Here is a 23,778-nt window from a genome sequence, read left to right on the forward strand (position 1 = left end):
ACTGTTATAGGGACAATCAAGTTCTTTCATTATATTTGAGGCCTGATTGAACAGGAGGGAACTCATGCATGGGAATTCACACTATAAACCTTGTCAGCCTTGTCACAGGCCATAGGGGGTAGCCTACAACTGTTGTTTTGTTTAAATGGTCACGTTCAACTGCCTTCTAAATATGTATTTTACCCTTATAGGTGAGTGCCACTCTGAGCCTTGGTCAGAGAAGCTTCTTTTTTTGCGATGGGCAGCAGTGAACGCAGAGACTCAACCAGGCAAAGTGCTGAGAGAAAGTGAATGTGGAACACTCAGCACTAAGCAGGCTATGCAGATTACCCTCTCCATCCGCCCACGGCTCAGGAAATGTTGCACAGTAAGGAGACAGAATGTTAAGAGCCAGAGAGCAGAGAAGAGTGCTGCAAACCCCGTCTTCTGGACACGGTGGCTGCTCCTCCTGTGGACTCCCTGCAGCTCTGGCTAGATGCACGCGATCAAACCAGTCAGAATTCCTACTTTAATGGGAGGGGGTTCGTGAGCACCTCTCCTGGTTGAGGAACCACTGAAGTTGACAGCTGAAGAAGAAAGTAGTCATTTCTCTTGAAGGTGTGGCCACTGGTAGGTGGCCCATGCCCTAGTCTCATGGCCATGTATACAAGGACAATAACTGGATTTAGGGGTTGCTTATTTTAAAAAGAGAGCATGCAGTTGAGAGAGAAGCATGTTTACAGGGAAGGGAGAGTTGGAGCTGGAGGAGTGATCAAAATACTTGTTTACATTTATGAGACTTTCAAAGAATAAGAAAAGAACATTTTAGAAAGTCTGTGCCTTTTCATATATTATATTCTCTATCAGAAAAGAAAAGGATAATCAGACCTACCTCGTTTTGCAGCCTCATGCAATGGATTGTCAATAGATTCTGCCTGCTCAGCCACTAGATTGAAAACAAAGATATAACACCGTTGGGGTTGCTCAGTGATTCCCGGGAGTTGGCTATGCCCATGGACACCCAGCTTCATGGCCAGGGCCTCAGATACAACAGCTTAATTATTCATGTAATGTGGATTAAAAGTAACAGAAATAACTGACAGTACTTCCTTTAAGAGAGGCTGTGTTAAGTGAAACCAAGCCAAGCAATAAAGCAGTCACACAGCAATTAACTACAAGCATAAACAACAGCAAGCATAGCAGGTAACGGAAACAAAACTCAAACAGATCCCTGAACCAAACATCAAGCTTACTCAGGTGTTTAACACAAACAGTCATAAAAGGCATAAGCATCTGCTCTTCAGTTTCACATTCTGGCAAACACCTGATTCCCTTCTGTTGGGGCAAGCAGCAAGGGCCGATAGCAACTCAGCACTGCTTGTATTCACAAGGGACAGCTGCTGTCTACCCGCTTTCAGAAGGTTCCACTGTTGCCTTAGAATGAGTAGGAGCCCCCAGAGGAAGCCTGCTGCTCCAGGCCCAAGCCTGCTGACCTAAGAGGGCCGGGATAGGACATTCTTTATAACTATTCTCTACCCTCAGTATCTACAGCCAAGGCTGGAAGTGTAGTACAGTGGAAAGATATGTGTAGATTTCAGAGGAACAGAACCACATGAAGCCAGAGTGCACAGGGCTCCTGAGCTAGGACCTTGTGTCTCTGAAGGACACTCTCTGACATTTGTCAAGTCATTTGTCAGTCTAAGGAGTAAGCCTAAAAGGTTCTTATAGTGATCTAAATTCAGCACTCCCACTATTACAGATGGGAAATCGAATCCCACAGGCAACATTCAGGGGTGTCTTTATACTACCCTGTTATTAATTGGAAGAAAAAGACTAACATCTGGGATGTTTGTTTGCCAACCCTGTGCCATCTTTCAACCAGAAATATTAATAATTTTACAAAGGGGCCACATCTTAAGAAGGACAAAGTGCTGTAATAAGCACTCATTGAGTATGCAGGCCACATGTGAGTTTCCAAAGTAGGACTTCTTCAACACAAACTAGAAGATCTGGAGTCTAAGAACATAACAACAAAAAAAAAAAGTATCCATAGTGGTTCTTTGGAAACTGTGTGGGTTTGTCACATTGCAGTGACTTGTCATAAGCAGTGAGTTAGGCCTGGCACACTGGTGTGCATGACCATCTTATGAACAGGAAGTTCCCAGTGCAGCTGCCCTTACCATAGTTGCTTGGGATCAGTCCCGTCCGGCCTTTGCATGTCCCTTTCCACCAGCTGCTGTCACTCTGCCAAGAGAACAAGGGGGTCAGCGTGCAGCTGTATCTGAAACCATCTGGGTCCTCAAGTGCTTCTCCTCATTCACCAGCATCCTCGAACCCTGTCATCTGCACCCACTCCCCTTATCACGAATGTAAGCACGCAAGCATCCCCAATTCACACACATACACATCACAGAGCTTCAGTGAGGCAAACCGGAGCATGTGGGAAAGCGGGGAAAGGCGTTAGTGTAGATTATAACTATAGAGTTTAAATGTCTAGATTTTAACATCTCTTCTCTGATATACTTTTGTTTTGCCACATTTTCTAAAGTTTTTTCTTGTCTTATATTCACTTTTGGATAACTTTTTGTTATAGAAAAGTTCACACCTATGCAGAAGCAGTAAAAACAATGTGATGAGCCATTTGCTAAGTGTGTGATTCGTTCCTTGTGACCAATACCACCCACCATTCATCTGCCTTCCCTTCTGGGTTACTGGGATTAATGTTAGGTGGTATAATCTTTACTCTGAAAAATCAGAATATGTATCTGAAAAATAAATTATTTCTCAGTCAACTATGATACCATTATCACAGTTTCAAACCTTTCCCCAATAATTCCTTAATATTATCAAATATCTAAGTTAAAACTCAGAATTCCTTATGGCCCAAGTTTGAGATTTCTATTAAGTACCGTATAGTACAGCTAGTTCCCTCTTAGCCTTTAACACAGGTTCCTCCTCCATTCTTTTCTTTGTTGGTTTGTAGTGTGTGTGTGTGTGTGTGTGTGTGTGTGTGTGTGTGTGTGTGTGTGTGTAGAAACTGAGACAGTCTGGATTCTGCCTGCCACACACCTATGCTATCACTAAGCATGCCCCTTTGTTCCGTGCATTGCTGCTGAGTTCTAAAACCAAAGGCAGATTGAGCCTCACTTTTGGAGGAAGGCTACCGTATGAGCAGTGTTGTGTCCTTCATAAGAAAACACACAAGGCAAGGCTGCCTCCATAGCTTCTGTCAATAATATGGGGTGCAAAATGGGGACATTTCCCATTAAATAAATAAAATAAATAGCATATCTCTTTAAGGAGTAATTTTCCCTTACCAGCTCTCAGGTCATTCAAGGTAAAGTTCAGAGGAAGTAGTGACTCCTTTCCTCACCTGTTGTCAGAATAAACACCCTAACTCCGTAATGGTCTCTCACAGTATCAATGAGATCTGTTTGGAGGTAACATTAGGAAACCATAAATTTAAAACAGAGTTTCAATCCTTGAGAGATGCTACCCTTAACTGATGCTCAAATTGCTCCATCTCTGGGCAGTGCATATTGGTTTCCTCATCACACCAGCATGGTGGCCCTTGCAGGCTTTTGAAGCTGCCTTCTATCATAGTCACAAGATGTTCAGTTCATTTAATGCCCTATGGCTGGAAGCAGCCATTTCTCAAAGAGGCCTTGCTCCTTTCAATGAGAGTAATATATTATTACTGGGTTCTCCCTTTTCTAAGGTCCCCTTCAAAGATACAATGTGATGTTTTTCCAATTCAAATGAAGGACTCCGTGTTTCTCCTTCATTTTACTGACTGACATCTGCACACCCTCCTCCTCCCATGCTGAGAACCCACAATGAACATCAGGGACCTAGAGACTCAGCTGTCCTCAACTACCAGACTCAGTAGCCATCCATCCATCCATCCATCCATCCATCCATCCATCCATCCATCCATCCATCTGTAGGTCTGTTTTATTTGATATAGTCACTAGGGATGTTTAGTCAAACTGCCAAGTCTTACTAAGACTACTTCCTTTCCGTATGGCTAGGCTAACTGTCAGAGTGTGAGTGAAATCATCTGATTCATTCTGTTCTTAATTTCTAGGGGCTGCTTTTTATTAATTTTATAGCCTCATAAAAATTTCTATGATTCCAAAGTCAAATCTTCAAAACAAATTATAATTTTAGAAATCTATTTTCCCTCCCTTCATATAAACAAAACTGATGTTTAAGTATATTTTAGTTTTATCATTATTTTCAAAGTAAGAAAATAGAGGCATATTTACAGTCTCTAACCCTTCCTTAAGCAACTAAGGCTTAATATATGCATTTTATCTTGCTTTATCCCATTTGAATTACATTAGAATATAATTTGAAAGATATCCTTGTTCTTTTGTATGGCTGCAGAGTTCCATCTGTGGCCATAACAAAACTTATTCAACTATTTCCTATTGGTGAATAAGACGACAATTTTCAATGGTGTGTTACCGTAAATGTGTCAAAAAGCAAAACTTTACATATATATTTCTATGTAAGTATATACCTAAAATAATCCACAATATTATGGCTACATAAAACAGTCTAGCACTATGCTAATACATCTACAGAATGCAGTCGTAGTACAGAATACCAGCTAGACTTACCATGTCAGTGATGTAGATAATATCTCCCTCTTCAAAATATAATTCATCTGGCTAGAAGGAAAAAAAAATGACTCCATGAGATTTTTTCCTATCTTAGGACACAGTTATTTCTTTCATTTTGCAATTTTAAATCCTAAAGTATTCTTATACACAATTACTTTTATATTAACATTAACAAATAAAGCATATAACAAAATACTGTAATAAATATTTGAATTCTAAAGTTGGATTTGTCCTGTGCTGAATGCTATCAAAGAATTATGTGTGCGTGTAGGTGTGTGTGTGTGTGTGTGTGGGTGTGTGTGTGTATCACAAATATGCGCTTCTAATACCTTTTATATTCCCCTATTACAAAGGATCTTCACATCATAGAATACAGATACAATTTTCCCTCTTAGAGATTATGGTAAATGATATATATTTCATATGCATATAAATAAATGTCTAAAATTAAAACCATGAAAACTATTAATATTTTTATTTGCTGATTCAGAAACCTATTCCATGGTCTTCATGCCCACAGAGAATGAGTGCTCCTTGTACGTGAGTATTTATATGTAATTCAGCCGTGACAGTCTAAAGAGCTAAAGTACAAGAAGAATAACTGCCCATCCAGAAAGGCTAGCAACTCCAGGGCCTAGTTTCACATCTAGTGCCTCACCCTGGCCTGGCCCATCAACTGTCCTGCAAACTCTCTTAAGACAGCCAACAGTTTACACATCTTGTTAACTGCCAGTACATAACACCATGAGTTTTTGAGTAAATAGGACGTATAATGCCCAGTGAAATAAAATCTCAGCTATGGACACAGGTGCTTACAAAATTAGGCTAAAAAAATACCAAGCACAGACACGGGATGAGATAATGATTGTACATAAATTATGCAGAAAACAATTCCAAATGTGCTGTTATTACCCAGTATATTTTTACAATACTAATAGAAAAAATATCTAGAAAAAAGACGTGTTACATCTGTCTATTCTACACATATAATTAAAAATGATACTAGAAAAGCAAATTATTTCATCAATTCATTTCCCCAAGTGTTTGCCTCCTCTCCAGAGCAGACTGGGATGAGTATATATGATTCTGTCCTAGTGCTGGAGTTCATTTCAAAATTATTTATATTATAGCTGCTGTTTTCCCTGAATATATAAACAAAGACTGTTATCAACTGCACCATGCTTAAAGCAACCACAATATGAAGTCAGATGAGCGAGGCACTTGGGCATAAGAATTAGTGAACAGTGACTTATGATATCCCCCAAAATGGATGACTTCCTTTAACGGCAACTTCCAAAAGCATTTATAACCTTTACGCTTCGATTTACAGAGACTAGATTCACAGCAGAAGCTATACAAAAACTAGTTAAGCCCACTGGACCCAAGGAAGTGCACTGTAACTTCATTTGAAATAATATTCTGGGGGGAGAAAAATAAAAGACCTCTGAGATCTTTCTCTAACCATTGTTTTGAAGATGGATGGCCAATATTACTTTCAATATACTGCAGTCATAGAAAGTGATTAGAGAAACAATTTCCGTTAAGACTAGCTGCAAACAGGAGCCTCTCAGAGACACTTAAGAGAGTCTCACATTCATCACCATAGCCTGGCAGCTGAACACAGTGGCCATCTCAGAGCATTAAGCTGACATTTTATCACTACTTGACTGCATCTCCTCAGAAAGTGCCAAGGCATGGGAAGGAAGAAGACACTTTGAAGGGGTATGGGGGCAGCCACAGAAGGGACTGTACTTCCTCGGGTTCTACAAGGGTCGGATGTGCCCTTTTCACATCAGAGATGTCGCAAAACCATTCCTATTGTGTACTACTGTGTACTTACAGTACACAGTGAGCCCTCTACAGTCGTGCTTTCAGAGAAGCCAAGGAATTACCTCTTCCTGTCCCTTCAGTTTTCTTCAAAAGTCAGGTCTGCCTAAATTTCTATCAAGATCACTCACCCCTGAACCAATCAAAAACACATGAAAAAAAAAAAAATCCCTGCCACATAAGCAGCCTAAAACACACACCAAGCATACATGTATATATATGCATACATATCAAAACTCTGATCACTCCTCTGTATGAACTGAGTAATGAGTGAGGAATGAGACCTGGCCACTCTTTGGGAACAGTGTTTTACTCTGGGGTGAGGAAATGCTTTGGAACCGAGGGGGGGAAAAAAAAAAGCAGTTGTTCGCCATGGCAACTGTAAAATTCCCACTCAATTGCTTGCTTTAAAATGGTTAATTCTATATGATGTGAATTTTACCCCAATTTTTAGAACAATTACAGTCAAAATCACAGCATCTTTTAGGTAAGTCTTATATTTTGTGGCTTGGTAAAGGGTATCCTGTGGAAAAAGCTGAGTCATCTGAAGACCTCACAGTGCTGACTGGGCTCTAAAAGAACAGCAGCTATTCTACAGGGATGACTGCACCTCCCACCACTTCAACAGCAGCAGCCCCTCCCATACCCTTCAGCCTCCATCAGATATGTTGTTCAAATGAGGCAAGCAACCAGCAGCCAATCAGGCAGAGAAAACATCTGGCCATTTCATTGGATTTTAGAGTGTATTCTCCTTTAATAGCTCTCAAGTGCAATGCTACCTACACAGTTTCTTCCAAAAGGACAAGATAAGGGCGTGAGCTTTCATAACGTGGCTCAGGAGTGGTTTATAAAATTCTTGACCCTGCTGAGGACAGTACAATCAATAAAGTCTAGCTTGGAATTCAGATTTTACCTAAAAGAATCACATTTTCCATTAAGCACCCACAACAGACCCTCGATGTAAACTGTTCAATAAGGTCTACTTTTACATTCCTGGCGCTGTATTCATGGAGCAGGAGTGGGAAAGCAGTGACCCTAAGCTGCCAGGAGCATGTCATTCCATCAGCTTGTTCTCTAGTGTTTAACCACAAGCTCTCATCTCTCCTTGAAGAACCATAAGGTATCAGAACAAAGTGAGCTAGGCTGGGTGACTCAGGAAGCTAAGCAAAGAGGACTGCTCTGAGCTCAGGGTCAGGCCGGGCTACAAAGAGAGACACTGTCTTTAGTAATGCAAAAGCCAAAAGAAACTAGCAAGGACTGCTGCTGCTATGCAGTTTGAGGGCAAACGCACATTAGTACCGAGGGCAAATGGATATAAAACTTTCTAGATTTAGTAACCTAAAGATACAAAAATCAATAAAAGGACAAATAAATGTCCCATGAAATGTCTTCATTTAATATTTAATAATATTTATTCATGTGCCAGGCAATGGTCTGCACCTTTGCAAATACTAATTTAATCCTCTCCAACAATACTAAAGAGTGAGGCCACTTCTTATTGCTTCGCTAAAGATGGGATTGTCACGTGGCATGTGACATTCAGACGGTGGAGCCACAATTCCTAACCACAGCTTGTGTTTTCTCTCACAGAAACATCACACCTTGCCATTACTGGTCATCACGATATCATGAGCTAATTCAATGATAGCGGCTTTAGAAAATATTCCTCATCCTGCCTTCTCAATAATACAAGACAGCAATACGGAAAACAGTCCCTTTCCCATGCACAGTATGCCTGGCTTCTCACTTGGCAGACTGGGTCATGAGTGCCTGTTTAGCAAATAGGCACGGACAGGCTGGAGATAACAATGAGGAGCATGGCCAGGATCCTGCCTCAGCTTCTGGAACCCCACTCTAGACCACACTCCCACATCATCATCTGGAGCAGCCCAGTGAGCCTTGTAGGCCCCAAGCAGGTTCATCTGGTTTTCCTTCAGAAAGCAGCACCCCTCATGCACACCGTTCCTCCCTGTCAACATGCTTTCACACCAGTCCACCAAGTCCAGGCAGGTCTCTGTGTGACACTTCATCCGAATGGGGGTTGGGGGAGTTAGAATGAAGGCGGGCTGGGTAATGACAGAAATTTCTCTCCTTGAAGCAAGATAATCAGGATCCACAACTGCCTTGCTCTATCCAGCCAATGCATCCAGCCAATGCGCTATCAGACGTAGGGTTGGACATCACTCTCACTGTCTCCTCAGGTTGTAACAGTTGCTAAAAAGGAGGACCATAGCTCTCTAGGATGCTGTATATACAAGTAAAGGGTTCACAGCTTCTAGCTCAGCCTTTAATATTTCTAGGCTACAATACTTTGAGGTATAACCACCTCATATGTATAGTGTGCTATACACTCGGCGTACTATGCATGTGATGAGCAAAACACTTGGTGTGCCGAGCATACAGTGTATGACTGTGACCCCGGTGTACCGAGCAATGTGCTCAGAATGCTGAGCTTGTGATGCCCTGTGTACCTGGTGTGCTATGCACCCAGCTGTACACCCAGTGTACTCTGTAGTGTGCTCCATATAAGGTGTGCTCCGACCTCCAGTCTGTGTTCTCAGAGTGCCATGCCCATGGTATGCTAAGTAAGCAGTATGCTGTGCCTGCCGTATACACAATGTGTGGTGCGCTGTGCATGCCGTATACACAATGTGTGGTGCGCTGTGCATGCCATATACACAATGTGTGGTGTGATGTGCATGCCATATACACAACGTGTGGTGTGCTGTGCATGCCGTATACACAATGTGTGGTTGTGCATGCCGTATACACAATGTGTGGTGCGCTGTGCATGCCGTATACACAATGTGTGGTGCGCTGTGCATGCCGTATACACAATGTGTGGTGCGCTGTGCATGCCGTATACACAATGTGTGGTGCGCTGTGCATGCCGTATACACAATGTGTGGTGCGCTGTGTGCATGCCGTATACACAATGTGTGGTGCGCTGTGCATGCCGTATACACAATGTGTGGTTGTGCATGCCGTATACACAATGTGTGGTGCGCTGTGTGCATGCCGTATACACAATGTGTGGTGCGCTGTCCATGCCGTATACACAATGTGTGGTGTGTTGTGCATGCCGTATACACAATGTGTGGTGCGCTGTGCATGCCGTATACACAATGTGTGGTGTGTTGTGCATGCCGTATACACAATGTGTGGTGCGCTGTGCATGCCGTATACACAATGTGTGGTGTGTTGTGCATGCCGTATACACAATGTGTGGTGCGCTGTGCATGCCGTATACACAATGTGTGGTGCGCTGTGCATGCCGTATACACAATGTGTGGTGCGCTGTGCATGCCGTATACACAATGTGTGGTGCGCTGTGCATGCCGTATACACAATGTGTGGTGCGCTGTGCATGCCGTATACACAATGTGTGGTGTGTTGTGCATGCCGTATACACAATGTGTGGTGCGCTGTGCCTGCCGTATACACAATGTGTGGTGCGCTGTGCATGCCGTATACACAATGTGTGGTATGTTGTGCATGCCGTATACACAATGTGTGGTGCGCTGTGCATGCCGTATACACAATGTGTGGTGCGCTGTGCATGCCGTATACACAATGTGTGGTGCGCTGTGCATGCCGTATACACAATGTGTGGTGCGCTGTGCATGCCGTATACACAATGTGTGGTATGTTGTGCATGCCGTATACACAATGTGTGGTGCGCTGTGCATGCCGTATACACAATGTGTGGTGCGCTGTGCATGCCGTATACACAATGTGTGGTGCGCTGTGCATGCCGTATACACAATGTGTGGTATGTTGTGCATGCCGTATACACAATGTGTGGTGCGCTGTGCATGCAGTATACACAATGTGTGGTGTGCTGTGCATGCCATATACACAATGTGTGGTGCGCTGTGCATGCCGTATACACAATGTGTGGTGCGCTGTGCATGCCGTATACACAATGTGTGGTATGTTGTGCATGCCGTATACACAATGTGTGGTGCGCTGTGCATGCCGTATACACAATGTGTGGTGCGCTGTGCATGCCGTATACACAATGTGTGGTGCGCTGTGCATGCCGTATACACAATGTGTGGTGCGCTGTGCATGCCGTATACACAATGTGTGGTATGTTGTGCATGCCGTATACACAATGTGTGGTGCGCTGTGCATGCAGTATACACAATGTGTGGTGTGCTGTGCATGCCATATACACAATGTGTGGTGCGCTGAGCATGCCATATACACAATGTGTGGTGCGCTGTGCATGCCGTATACACAATGTGTGGTGCGCTGTGCCTGCCGTATACACAATGTGTGGTGTGCTGTGCATGCCATATACACAATGTGTGGTGCGCTGAGCATGCCATATACACAATGTGTGGTGCGCTGAGCATGCCATATACACAATGTGTGGTGCGCTGAGCATGCCGTATACACAATGTGTGGTGCGCTGAGCATGCCATATACACAATGTGTGGTGCGCTGAGCATGCCGTATACACAATGTGTGGTGCGCTGAGCATGCCGTATACACAATGTGTGGTGTGCTGTGCCTGCCATATACACAATGTGTGGTGCGCTGTGCATGCCGTATACACAATGTGTGGTGCGCTGTGCATGCCATATACACAATGTGTGGTGCGCTGAGCATGCCATATACACAATGTGTGGTGCGCTGAGCATGCCGTATACACAATGTGTGGTGCGCTGAGCATGCCGTATACACAATGTGTGGTGCGCTGAGCATGCCGTATACACAATGTGTGGTGCGCTGAGCATGCCATATACACAATGTGTGGTGCGCTGAGCATGCCATATACACAATGTGTGGTGCGCTGAGCATGCCATATACACAATGTGTGGTGCGCTGAGCATGCCGTATACACAATGTGTGGTGTGCTGTGCATGCCGTATACACAATGTGTGGTGCGCTGAGCCTGCCGTATACACAATGTGTGGTGCGCTGTGCATGCCGTATACACAATGTGTGGTATGTTGTGCATGCCGTATACACAATGTGTGGTGCGCTGTGCATGCCGTATACACAATGTGTGGTGTGCTGTGCCTGCCATATACACAATGTGTGGTGCGCTGTGCATGCCGTATACACAATGTGTGGTGCGCTGTGCATGCCATATACACAATGTGTGGTGCGCTGAGCATGCCATATACACAATGTGTGGTGCGCTGAGCATGCCGTATACACAATGTGTGGTGCGCTGAGCATGCCGTATACACAATGTGTGGTGCGCTGAGCATGCCGTATACACAATGTGTGGTGCGCTGAGCATGCCGTATACACAATGTGTGGTGCGCTGAGCATGCCATATACACAATGTGTGGTGCGCTGAGCATGCCATATACACAATGTGTGGTGCGCTGAGCATGCCGTATACACAATGTGTGGTGTGCTGTGCATGCCGTATACACAATGTGTGGTGCGCTGAGCCTGCCGTATACACAATGTGTGGTGCGCTGTGCATGCCGTATACACAATGTGTGGTGCGCTGTGCCTGCCGTATACACAATGTGTGGTGCGCTGTGCATGCCGTATACACAATGTGTGGTGCGCTGTGCATACACTGTGCTATGTGCCACACAGAGTGCTGTGTGTCGTGTTGTGGTGTCCCTATGTCATGGTGTGTGTGCCTTGTGCATGACTTGCTGAGTGCTCGGGATGTTATGTGCCCCTACGAAGATGAGGAATGCCTGTCCCAGGGAACAAACTGTGCTCCAGCACTGTCCAAGAGACCAGCTGACGTACTCACTCACAAAAGTAAATGGATATCTAGGCAACTGTTCAATATTTAACAAAAGGTAAAGGAAGGCCCCTGTGAGATGGTAACCCCCTGTTCACTAAACAAGATACTTCAGCATCTAGACTGACAGAGGGAGAGCATGGGGAGGGGGGTCTCCAGGATAAAAGAATGGCCATTGATCCTCAGGACCCGCATATCAAAAACTACAGTCACAGTTTAAAAACGGGATATTTTTAAGTTACTGAATGAATTAAACATGTATTTTCTCCTGTATATTCAATAATGACTAAGGCTTTTTAAAAAATAGCATGGAGAAACTCTCTCCAAAGAAGAAATGGGGGGAATTACTAATCAGTATGTCAAACAAGGAAAAATATTTGTTAAATGTCTATCAGTACAGCGACAGCACTCCTCAGCAACAGTGACTGCTCCAACTGCTGGTGCCTTTACATTATCACAGGTCTCACCAAACCCGATGGAAACAACAGAGACAAGGGCTAAGTGATCTCCAGGTCATAAGCAGGGAAGGAAGCAGGACAGACCAGAAACCCCGGCACAAACTCCGAACCTGGGTTCTGCCCTGAGATCGCACTTGCCTATACAGCATCGTGCCTGAGCAGGTCACAGTGAAAGAGGCACCCACTTCTAGTGGTGCTCAAAGCAGTACTCATGGCAGAGCACGCAGTTCACATGACCATAGAGGAGCAACACTATGGTTCAGAAAAGGTGCAGACATGGGTTCTACTGAGAATCCTCTGGGTGACACAAGGAGGAGGATGGGCAGAGGCCAGAAGCACTGGAAACAAGAGCTAGACCAAACAGGACCAACTAATCAAATACAGATGCACTGCAGGTGGGGGCCCAACCCCACACACTGGAAACATTAGCCTAGCAGGGAACACAAACAGAATAGAGAAGCTAGAGTCCTAGAGTAAGGAAAGGTCAAAGGTCACGAGGAGCCACACTGGGAGAGGAGGTGGGTGAGAAAGGACAACAGTGACCCAGCTCAGGACACCTGGGGAGAGCAAAGGAAGAGTCAAGAGTCACTTCAGTCCCTCCCCTGGGGACCTTAGGTCTCATTCTAGAGTAGAAGTGTGGCCTCAAGCTTGTATGGTCTATCAGGGACAACTGATGCCGTGTGCTCTTCTCCGTAATTATCCTCCTTGAGTGGTTGTGAGGGTTTGTATGTGCTCTGCCCAGGGAGTGGCACTATTACGAGATGTGGCCTTGGAGTAGGTGTGTCACTGTGGGTGTGGGCTGTAAGATCCTCATCCTAGCTGCCTGGAAGTCAGTACTCTACTAGCAGCCTTCAGAGGAAGATGTAGAACTCTTAACCCCTCCCCTGCACCACGCCTCCCTGCATGCTGCCATGTTCCTGCCCTAATGACAATGGACTAAATCTGTAAGCCAGCCCCAATTAAATGTTGTCCTTTATAAGACTTGTGTTGGTCATGGTGTCTGCTCACAGCAGTAAAACCCTAACTAAGACAGTGGTCCTGATCCCATCAGACTGGCCCTGTAAACAAAGTTAAAGATGACTCTGTGCTCAGGGCTCAGGCTACTCTACCTGCCTTAGCTCTTTGTGGAGTCTGGGGCCCTGGCTTCCAGGATTATGAGGAATTATATGTCTGGGACTACAGTTTCAGGTTGCAGCATCCTCCTCCTCCATAATCACTCTATCCATGCCCTCAACCACACCTCCTGTAGTGGGAGTAACAGCCCCCTGTGCCCCAGAAGCCTGATCGCTCTGAAGTCTCTGGAGAACTCATCTGAGTATGCAAGACTTGGACTGGCTACTAACATCTCTGCCACTGGCTGATGACCACCAGGTGATGAACCTCAAGTAGGAACCTTCTGCCAGGATTGTAAGGAGGGCGGTAGTGTGGAGCAGTGAGCAATATTCCCATTTCTAGTGAGGAACTGGGTTTCCAGGTTTAGGAGATGGCAGAATGTGAACTCCTGGCAGGCTCTGACCTGGTGGCAGTGAATCAGTACTCAGAGTGGGCGGAGACACACACAAAGATGTGACCACAGGGATGGGTGCTATGGAGAAACATAAAGAGTGGTTTCCTTCCTGTTGCTGTGACTAAAACAATATGCAGCTTAGGGAGGAAAGGGCCCATGTGGCTTATGTTTCCATCAGTGAGGGAAATCAGGACATGAGCCCAAGCAGGAACCCTGAGAAATAAGGGAGGAATGGTGCTTGCTGGCTCACTCACGTTTAGCTAGCTTTCCCGTATATCCCACAGCTGCACTATCCTCAAGGCCTCATCCAGTGTGAGGAGCTTGCAAAACCATGGGGCGATGGGTGGACACCAGGACCACAGCAATGGAAAAATGCCGACCGAAGAGATATGAAAGAACTATTCCAGGAAGCTGGCAGAAGGTGTGAGGCAGAGGGTGTTAACATTCCTTCTAGGCTCTTTTCCACAGTTACCGGGCAACAGCTAGGTTTGCCTAACTCACTATAAAAGGGGCTGCTTACCTCCTCCTCACTCTCTTACTCTTACCCTCTTCTTCTCTTCCCTCTCTGTTCCTTCTCTCCCCATTCCTCCCCATGCCCCTCCTTTCTCTGTCTCTACTCCTTCCTCAACTCCCCTCCCCATGCCCTAAATAAACTCTATTCCATACTCTATCTTTTGTATGGCTGGTACCTCAGGGGCAAGGGACGTCTCAGCATGGGCCAGCAGAGGCATCCCCTCCCACCTTCACCATACCTTGCCTCTACCAAACATATCCTGGTTCTTTCTTTCCTTTTTATAAAACACAACAGAGGGTCAAAGTTGGTGTGTGACTCACACAAAGGCTGACTAAGACTGGGTCTCTAAAATTTATAGATATTTCTGCATGCAGGCCACTGGGTGACTTGGAAACAGATATCACCATACAAAAGGAGTGAAACAATGTGAGGGTGTCTATGACCTTTAAACTTAGGCCATGCAAATCAACCTAGATCTTAGTTCTGCCCACTGGGGAGAGCAGACTGAACATCCATCCTGTGAATTACTTACAGCATGGCAGAAAGCACAGACTACTTGGGCCAGAACAGGTGTCTGACTAAAGTCGCTTTACATTGCGGTGTCAACTTTACAGTTTAAATCACAATACTTACAGTTCTGGGTTCAAATGTATATAGAGCTCTGAAGACTTTAACTTGCCCTAAAAGAAGAAAAGAAAAACATCTGATCAATTCTTTGGTAACTTTATTCTAAGTTGATAGTGATTTTTTTTTTTTTTTTTTTTTTTTTTTTGCTAGAATTCCCAAATTAAAAGTCTATTTGGGCTACACAGAGAAACCCTGTCTCAAAAAAAAAAAAAAAAAAAAAAAAAAAAAAAAAAAGTCTATTTGGGAATGTAACTTTAGAGGACATCCCTTTTCACCTACTGGATGCATCTTTAAAATTTTTGTTAAATGAATGTTAGCACATGTCTCCGGGCGATGGCTTTGTTTGACAGGAGTTAGGGATTTGTACTGCATTTCAGCCCTGAGTACAGACAGTCCTTCTAATAGTAACATCAAACTTAAAAATAACAGAGTTAGGGGCTGAGGGGGTGGAGAGACAGCTCACTAGTTAAGACAGCTTGTCTCTATTTCAGAAGACCCAATACAAATCCTATTCAGGCAACTCAACTGTGGTTACAGAGGATCGAACACCCTCTTCTGTCTCTACAGAAACCTGCATACATGCATGAACAAATAAATAAATAATAAAATTATAGTAAGCTCAGATACTTTGGTCATCCTGATAAGCCCTTAGAAACAGTGCTCACGGGAGTGTTCATGCAACTGGGTTTAATGCCTTGCTTTGTCTTTGACTATTTGTGTTTATTGTCTTGCTTGTTCCTTGACTATTTGCATCTATTGTATTGCTAGACCCTCAACCTAGAACTGACCTTAATACATGCATGTAATCAAAATGGTATAAAAGCGTAAAGGAGGAAGGGTGATGGGATAGGAGGTCCTAGGGAGGGGAAATGGGGAAAGGGGATGACATCTGTACTGTAAATAAATAAAATATCCAATAAAAATTGTTTTAAAAAGGATCAAGGGGCTGGTGAGATGGCTCAGTGGTTAAGAGCACTGACTGCTCTTCCAGAGGTCATGAGTTCAAATCCCAGCAACCACATGGTGGCTCACAACCATCCATAATGAGATCTGATATGGGTGTCTGAAGACAGCTACAGTGTACTTACACAAAATAAATAAATAAATTCTTTAAAAAAAAAAAAGGATCAAAAAATTAATCATAAAAGGTAATTAGCCAGGCAAGGTTCGGGAGTACACACCTGTAATCTCAGCACTCAAGAGGCAGATGTAGGCAGATCTCTATGCGTTTAAGGTCAGCCTGGTCTACATAACAAGTTCCAGTTCACCTAGGACTGCATAAAGAGACTCTTGTTCCAGGCTTAGACCCAGCCCTTCTTTAACTTTTTTAACTGATTTGGAACGGTTAACCTATGAGTTAAGGGATTATAGCAAATTCAGGGCTTTGAGTTTACTGTTAGGGTGTTTTCCATATTTTATTTAGAAATAGCCGAGAGGAGTGAACAGACAACAGTCCAGGTTACCTTACATGGATAGTCGGTTTTCAAAACGTCAGAAGTCCATAGAATTGACTTTACAAATATTTCTATATTAATGTTCATTTTGATTAGAGACCTGTCTGCTCCTGACAGCTTCCTGTCGTGAATTCTAATAAGAAATTGAGCATCCTTGGAGCTACTCCAGTTGTGTGGTGGCAGCCACTAGGCAAGAATTGCCTCTTTCCATCTACAGACAAATTACCTTCCAGAAAAGGACACACTTGCAGAATAATCGACTGATTATATCTGCGTAGACAGAGTAATCAGCCCTTAATAATTCTGCATCACTAAGGTCTGTCAGATGATTCTGGGCCAGAAGGCTGAAGATTTGATGCTCCAACATTCAGTAGTATAGGGGCTTTCCAGGTGTTCAGCGGTCTCTATAAATTGGCTAAGTTTTAGAAACTATGCTTTGTGCTTCCCATAATTTCAATTAACTCAGTCATTCTGGATTTCTGACGGGGTTGAAGACCTATAGTCTCATAGCCAATCCTGGCTATTTACTTTGAGAGAAAAGATCTGAGTGGATGGTTTTCAGCTGACATTCATTCTAAAGCCAAGAAAAAAGCCAGGTTCAAAACTAAGTGTTTTAGTTAGGAGAGATGACAGAGGTTCTGGTTAGTCAACAAAATGATGGACTGGGTATTAAGACTATCTTGTACTTCACTGGTACAATTAGGAATAATTATGCTCTAATTGCATTTTGAGAGAAAAGTTTTATTTTAACAGGAAGGGTGACGCTAGGTGATGAGAGAGAGAAAGAGAGGGGGGGATGGAGGCAGATGTTCACATGTCTCCACCAGTCAAAGACAGTTTATATATCTAGGTTGGGTATTGGGTTACACTTCTGATTGAGCATTACCAAACTTATAAAGCCTTTGATTAACATTTTAAAAAAATGTATAAAAGCAAAAAGGAAAAGGGGGCATGGGATAGGGGTTTTCTAGGGAGGGGAAATGGGGAAAGGGGATGGCATCTGAAATGTAAATAAAAGAAAAAATAAAATATAATTATACAATAAATAAAAAAATGATGGACTTTTGTTTCAAAAAAATCAATCGATCAATCGATCAATCAATCAAGTTGAACATCTAAACAGAAATTATAAAGAACAATCTAAATGATTTAAATGTTTTAAATCAATTTACATTTTCCAAAAAAACAGAAAAAATGGAGGGAAAGAAAAGAACCATGTAAGGCAGTGGCACCCTCCATCCCACATGCTCCACAGCCCTTCCCCCGCACTCCTCTCATGTGCACTGGCTCAGTACATCAGAAGGAAAGGGCCTGAACTTTAAATCTCCCAGCAGCTACTCTGTATACAGTATGACCTGAGTTCACAAAAGTAATACAAATTAGTCAGGATAAAGTCTACAGCAGACAAGGGAGTGTGTTTTATAAAATAAATACGTTAAGAAAGAGATCAAAATAGAAGGACTATATATTTAAAGACTAATAACGGTTTAATCCATGCTCTGGAAGATCCTTTATAGATGACATTCAAACCAAGTCCCATTCAAATCCGGCCTCCAAGGCAGATAAGGAAGCCTGCTTCAGAATATATGTTTTCACCTTACACTTTCTCTGTTGCTTTTTGAACATATATTATAATACAACAACATAAAGCAATATATATACAATTTGTAACTACATGCATGCTTCCTGGGATAAAAACAACCTTTGTTTGATACAATGTGGCATAATGAAGATATATCTGTTTTATTAATGGACTTCCAGGTGCACAGCACAGAGATCTGCACATAAGAGGCCCTGAGCAAGCCCTGCTGCAGAATGAAGGATGGGTGGGGAAATAAAAACTCAGAAGCCTGTGCTCCACGCAGCCTACAAATCACTAGTGTAAGAATACCACTATCCAGTGTAACTCCACACAACCAGAGAGAAGTCGTTTGTACTAGTCACATGTAGACACAGTGTGACCATGGGACCGATTATTTGATTACTGATTACTTGGGAGTTTCACATAACATACCCCATCACACTCACTTTCCAATCCTCACACCTTGTGTCTGCCCCTACAAATTTTTTACCTCCCCCACCCAAAAATGTCCAACTTGTGTTGCCCATATACTCACTGCAGCATGGTCAAACTCCCAGTGGCCAGCTCCTTAAAGAAAACTGAGTCCTTCTCCATCCCCACTGCCACCAGAAGCCATCTACTGTGGACAGCAACACTTCAGCACCCTTAACACAATTTTCAAGAGTTCCCTTCAATGGCTTTCTATATAGGCTATTACTTTTTTCAAGGGGTGAGATGGTAGTGGTTGTCACAGAACAATTCTATGCCCCTCTTTCTCAACTGTGAAAGTGTAGTCATTGATACCACTGCAAAAGAAGCTCCCTTGCCCTTTACAGTCAGCAAGAACACAGATCATGGACTTCCACATGGTTTCCAGCTATAGCATGGGCCAGAACATCCAACTGGTCTCCAGTGTCAGCATGTGCCACGGACCTCAGCATGGTCTTTGCTGGCAGTACCAACTGGAGACATCAACACGAACTTCAGACATCATCATAATCCCGGGAAGGACCACAGACCATAGACATCAACATGGCTTCTAGAGCAACACAAGCCAGTATAATTCCCAGTGGCAGCTCAGCCCATGGACATCAACATTGCTTCAGGCAACAGCATAGACCACAGACATCCACATGGCCTTTGGTGATAACAAGGACCACAGACATCAATATGGTGTCTAGTGGAAGAACAGGTCACAGCCTCCAGCTGCAGCATGGACCACGGACCTCAACAGGGCCTACGGCTGCAACACCGACCATATACACCACCATAGTCCTCCGTGGCAGCACAGGACATGGACTTCAACATGGCCTCTGATGATAACATGACCCACACTAAACCACCACACATGGCTAGTAACCAGTATATTGAAGAATAAAAGACTAGAAAAATGGGAATGAGTCTAATTAGGAGAGAACTATGCTGTCAACCCTGATTTGTCAGCATGATAGAATCATTGAAAAGGAATGCTAACAGGAAATTAATCTACATGCCCATCAAGTGGCAAAATGATGAAGACAATATCAGGGCTAGAGACATGGCTCAGTCAGCAGTGTTCCTGCCACACAAACATGAGAATCTAGGTTAATTCCTAGTACTCACACAAAAAAGCTAGGTGTGGTGGCTTGTTTCTATAATCTCAGTACAGTACCAGCGAGGAAGAAACAAACAGATTACTGGAGCTTACTGGCCAGCCAGTCTAGCCAAAGCAAGAAGCTCGAAGTTCAGTGAGAGACCCTGTCTCAAAATATAAAGTGCAGAGCAACTGAGGAACACACCCAGTGTTGACCCCTGGCCTTCACATACACACATGTACACACACCTGCACACACGGGAGCACAGGTTCACACACATACACTGAACAACTGCGCCATTCATGGAGGCCTTCACATTCTAATTTACACTGTTGTTTACATTCATTGCACCGAATGTATATACCATTTATAATGTGTGAAAATAGCAACCATTTTTTGAGCAGGGGAAGAAATCATTCTTTTTCCTGTAATAAACATCCTATCATGGAAAAGCATCTCAGATTCTCCAGTGACTTAATAAGTCTACCAGAACACCTCTGTCAAGTGTAGTGGCTGTGAGACCACCCTGGGCTATACACACAGTAAGATCCAGGTCAGCCTGAACAAGACTGAAGCCCTGTCTCAAAAAGCAAACAGGCTAGACAGATAGCTCAGTTGGTAAGGTTCCTGTAAACAAGGACCCTTGAGGCTAACTCTGACATATACACAACACACACACACACACACACACACACACACACACACACACACCAAACACACAGAGGCAATCTGAATTTCTTGTGCCATGTGTCTGTCTGTCTGTCTGTCTCTCTCTCTCTGTCTCTCTCTCTCTCTCTCTCTGCTCTGTTTCTATCAAGAAAAAGTTCACTGACCAAAATAAATGTACTTTTTCTTCTTGTTTTCGTTAATTTGCTTGTTTGGAGACTATCCATACCTCCCAACCCTTATTTATGGAGAAAGAAAACACCCAAAGAAAGGAAGAAGCCAGGTGAGCTGGTAGCTTCTACCTTTAATCCTACAGTGTAGATCCAGACTGATCTACATAGCAAGCTCTCTATACAGTGAGAGTTGGTGCAAAAACAAGAAGGGCAGGGGAAGGAGGAGGAGCCAGAGAAAGGCTTGCTGCTGAGGCGATTGTTCTCAGATGGCTCAGATTAGTTCTTTCAGTTACCTCAAACTTTCCAAAAGGAAGCAGCCCTCTTGTGATCAACATCCGGGACAGAACTTTCCCTAAATAAGATCATGATCTTGTAAACAAGATACAAGGACAATTTGATGGGCTCAACGAAAATTAAAGAACCTGAAAGTAAATACACAGTGAGTGAACAACACCACCAATTTGTGTAATTCAAGTTATTTCCATTTTGATGCTAAATACTGAAGGACAACTAGCCAAACACACAAAGCAGTATTCCATCTGTAAACAGAAGACAGTTCATCACAGGACCCTACTTATTGCTTAACACTAGGGTGTTAGCCTTTTATCTATGCTTTTCACTCCATGTTCTAAAAGCTCAGGGCTGGAATTCTCAAAACCGAATGAACTAGAAATGAAAGAATTTATCGGAAACATCTAAAGGCTAAGGAATCACAAAACCAGATTTCTATTGCAGGGCAATGGGCCTGAATACTCTGTTGTTAGAACAATTAATTGTATCCTCTTGACATACTGAGTTCACTTTGGACAGTGTTCTGTAGACTTCAGGCTTACAACAATGTCTAGAGGATGAAACAGAAGCTCTGTTTCCTGCTGATGTCTTGACAGACATCTAACAACAGGGATCATAGCAACGAATCAAGCAACAGTGATCAATTCCAAGTTTACTTAAGGAAGGCAGACTCAAAATGTCAAAGAGCTGTGCTCTTCAACATGCACCACAGCTTCCTACGGCTGTCTGCTCATTCTCGCACCTAAGTATGGTTACATACATCAGAGAGACCGGGAAGCTAAGAGACAGGAAATGGTCTGAAATTGTGATCTGTAAGAATGAAGGCCTCCAAAAAGGCCCAACATAACCTGTGTCTTAAATGTGGGTTGAGTCAAGGATGACCTAGCAGCATTCGGATGGCTCTGCAGGAAGATCCAGACAGAGCTCTTCTCTGAATTCAGCAGTTCTCACCACCACCACTGCTGCCACCACCATGAACAGCCAAATGCCTTTTCCTCTGGAGGAAGACTGGCCCTAGACTTCAAAACATGAAGGTCAAGGTCACTGAAGGGTGAAAGTAGAGGGAGGGGATCTGGTCTTTCATGGGCAGGGAAGGGAAGTGTAGGCTTTTTCCAATGTTTGTCTTTGAGCCTCTGGAACTCTGAAACAAAGATGATTCAGGACCTGTAAAAGTGAGCAAAAAATGTCAAATCTATCTTGTTTATGGCTGGCAGAGCTTCACATACCTGTATCTAACTGGCACATACACATACACAAAAACAATGAAAACACAATTACCCTATAAAATCAATGCCTCAACTAGACACTGGAGGCTAATAAATAAAAAGCCATGTGCCAGGTGTCCATTACTTCTTTTGGAGTTGTTGACTAGTGAGTGCTTTAGTTAGGGTTTCTATTAATGGGATAAAACACTATGACCATAATAAGCAACTTGGAGGCACTGGTTTATTTTTGTTATACTTCCACATCACAGTCCTTCACTAAAGGCAGTCAGGACTGAACTCAAGCAGGGATGATACAGAGGTTATAGAAGAATGCTGCTTACTGGCTTACTCTCCACCTCTTGCTCTACCATTCTTATAGTTTCCAGGATCACTAGCCCAGGGGAGGTGCCACCCATAGTAAGCTAACTAGACCCTTCCACATCAATCATCACTTAAGAAAATGTACCACGGGCTTGCCCACAGGCCACTTTGGTGGGTGAAATTTTCCCATTGATGGTCCCTCTTTCCATATGACTCTGGCTTTTGTCAAGTTGATATAAAATTGGTGAGAATAGCTAGTGAGGCCCCTCAGACCCTCAAATATTACAGGCTATTGCCAGTGCTCTAGGTTATCATACACAATTTGGAGGTGAGAGCTTATTACTAAACACACCACATGCTTAAGTTATAGATCATTGCAAAATCAAGCTGGTATTGACCTGGAAGGTTCATCCTCCATGCTTTCACAGTGCTGGAAGGTGCTGTCCCAGCTACTAGGGAGGAAAGCTAGTCTAAACATGCCCAACTCTGAATCCTGCAAGCTACAACAGTTGACTAGCCTAGAAAGACATGGTCAGAAAATGGAATATTATTAGTAATTAAAAAAAACACAGTTAACAAGTCATGAAAAATGGAGAAGACTTTAATGCATATTACTTAGTAAAAGTAATCATTCCAACTATGGTGTGTGTGTGTGTGTGTGTGTGTGTGTGTGTGTGTGTGTGTGTGTGTATGAAAGGGGGCAAACTATAGAGACAGCACAAAGATCAAAGGGAAGAAACAGGGGAGCAAAAATAATTTTTTTAGGGCAGTGAAATGACTGTGTTGTACTTTAATGGTAGATACACTACACTATAAATTTGTCTGTGGAAGATAACGATGTGTCAGTGTTGGTGGGTGTATTAGTTGGGGTTCTTAAAATAAACAGGACCAATAGAATGAAAACATATATTAAAAGGGGATTTAATAGACTGGCTTATAGGATATGGTCTGGGTAGTCCAACATACCAGAAAGACAAAACCAACCAAACAACAACAACAACAAAGAAAGATCCAGTATCACATTCTGGAATAGGTTCCAGAAACTAAGATTCCCATCACAGACTTGAAATATACAGCATTAGTAGTTCCTACCACATCTCTCTATTTGGCCTATGAGAAGACAGATGGATCAGGAAGTATGACAGGTGACCAGCAAAAACTTAGTCAAGTAGTAATTCTTAATTGCAGCTGCTATTCCAGACATTGTCTCCTTACTTAAATAGATTAACACATTTCCTGATGCTTGGTATGCAAGTATTTATCGAGCA

General features: G+C 43.3%; 1 protein-coding gene across 1 annotated transcript in view; it reads right to left on the minus strand.

The window, feature by feature from the left end:
* The window catches only part of Ostf1 (osteoclast stimulating factor 1), a 56,835-nt gene that overhangs the window by 10,442 nt on the left and 22,615 nt on the right, over positions 1 to 23,778 (minus strand). The window contains exons 3-6 of the mRNA XM_034490857.2: positions 15,272 to 15,318; positions 4,605 to 4,655; positions 2,160 to 2,223; positions 872 to 925 (exon numbers count right to left, since the gene is read on the minus strand). Of these exons, the coding sequence (XP_034346748.2) occupies positions 872 to 925; positions 2,160 to 2,223; positions 4,605 to 4,655; positions 15,272 to 15,318 (216 nt within the window). The remainder of the gene's footprint in view (positions 1 to 871; positions 926 to 2,159; positions 2,224 to 4,604; positions 4,656 to 15,271; positions 15,319 to 23,778) is intronic.

Source organism: Arvicanthis niloticus, chromosome 1 (assembly GCF_011762505.2).
Source record: "Arvicanthis niloticus isolate mArvNil1 chromosome 1, mArvNil1.pat.X, whole genome shotgun sequence".
NCBI lineage: Eukaryota > Metazoa > Chordata > Mammalia > Rodentia > Muridae > Arvicanthis > Arvicanthis niloticus.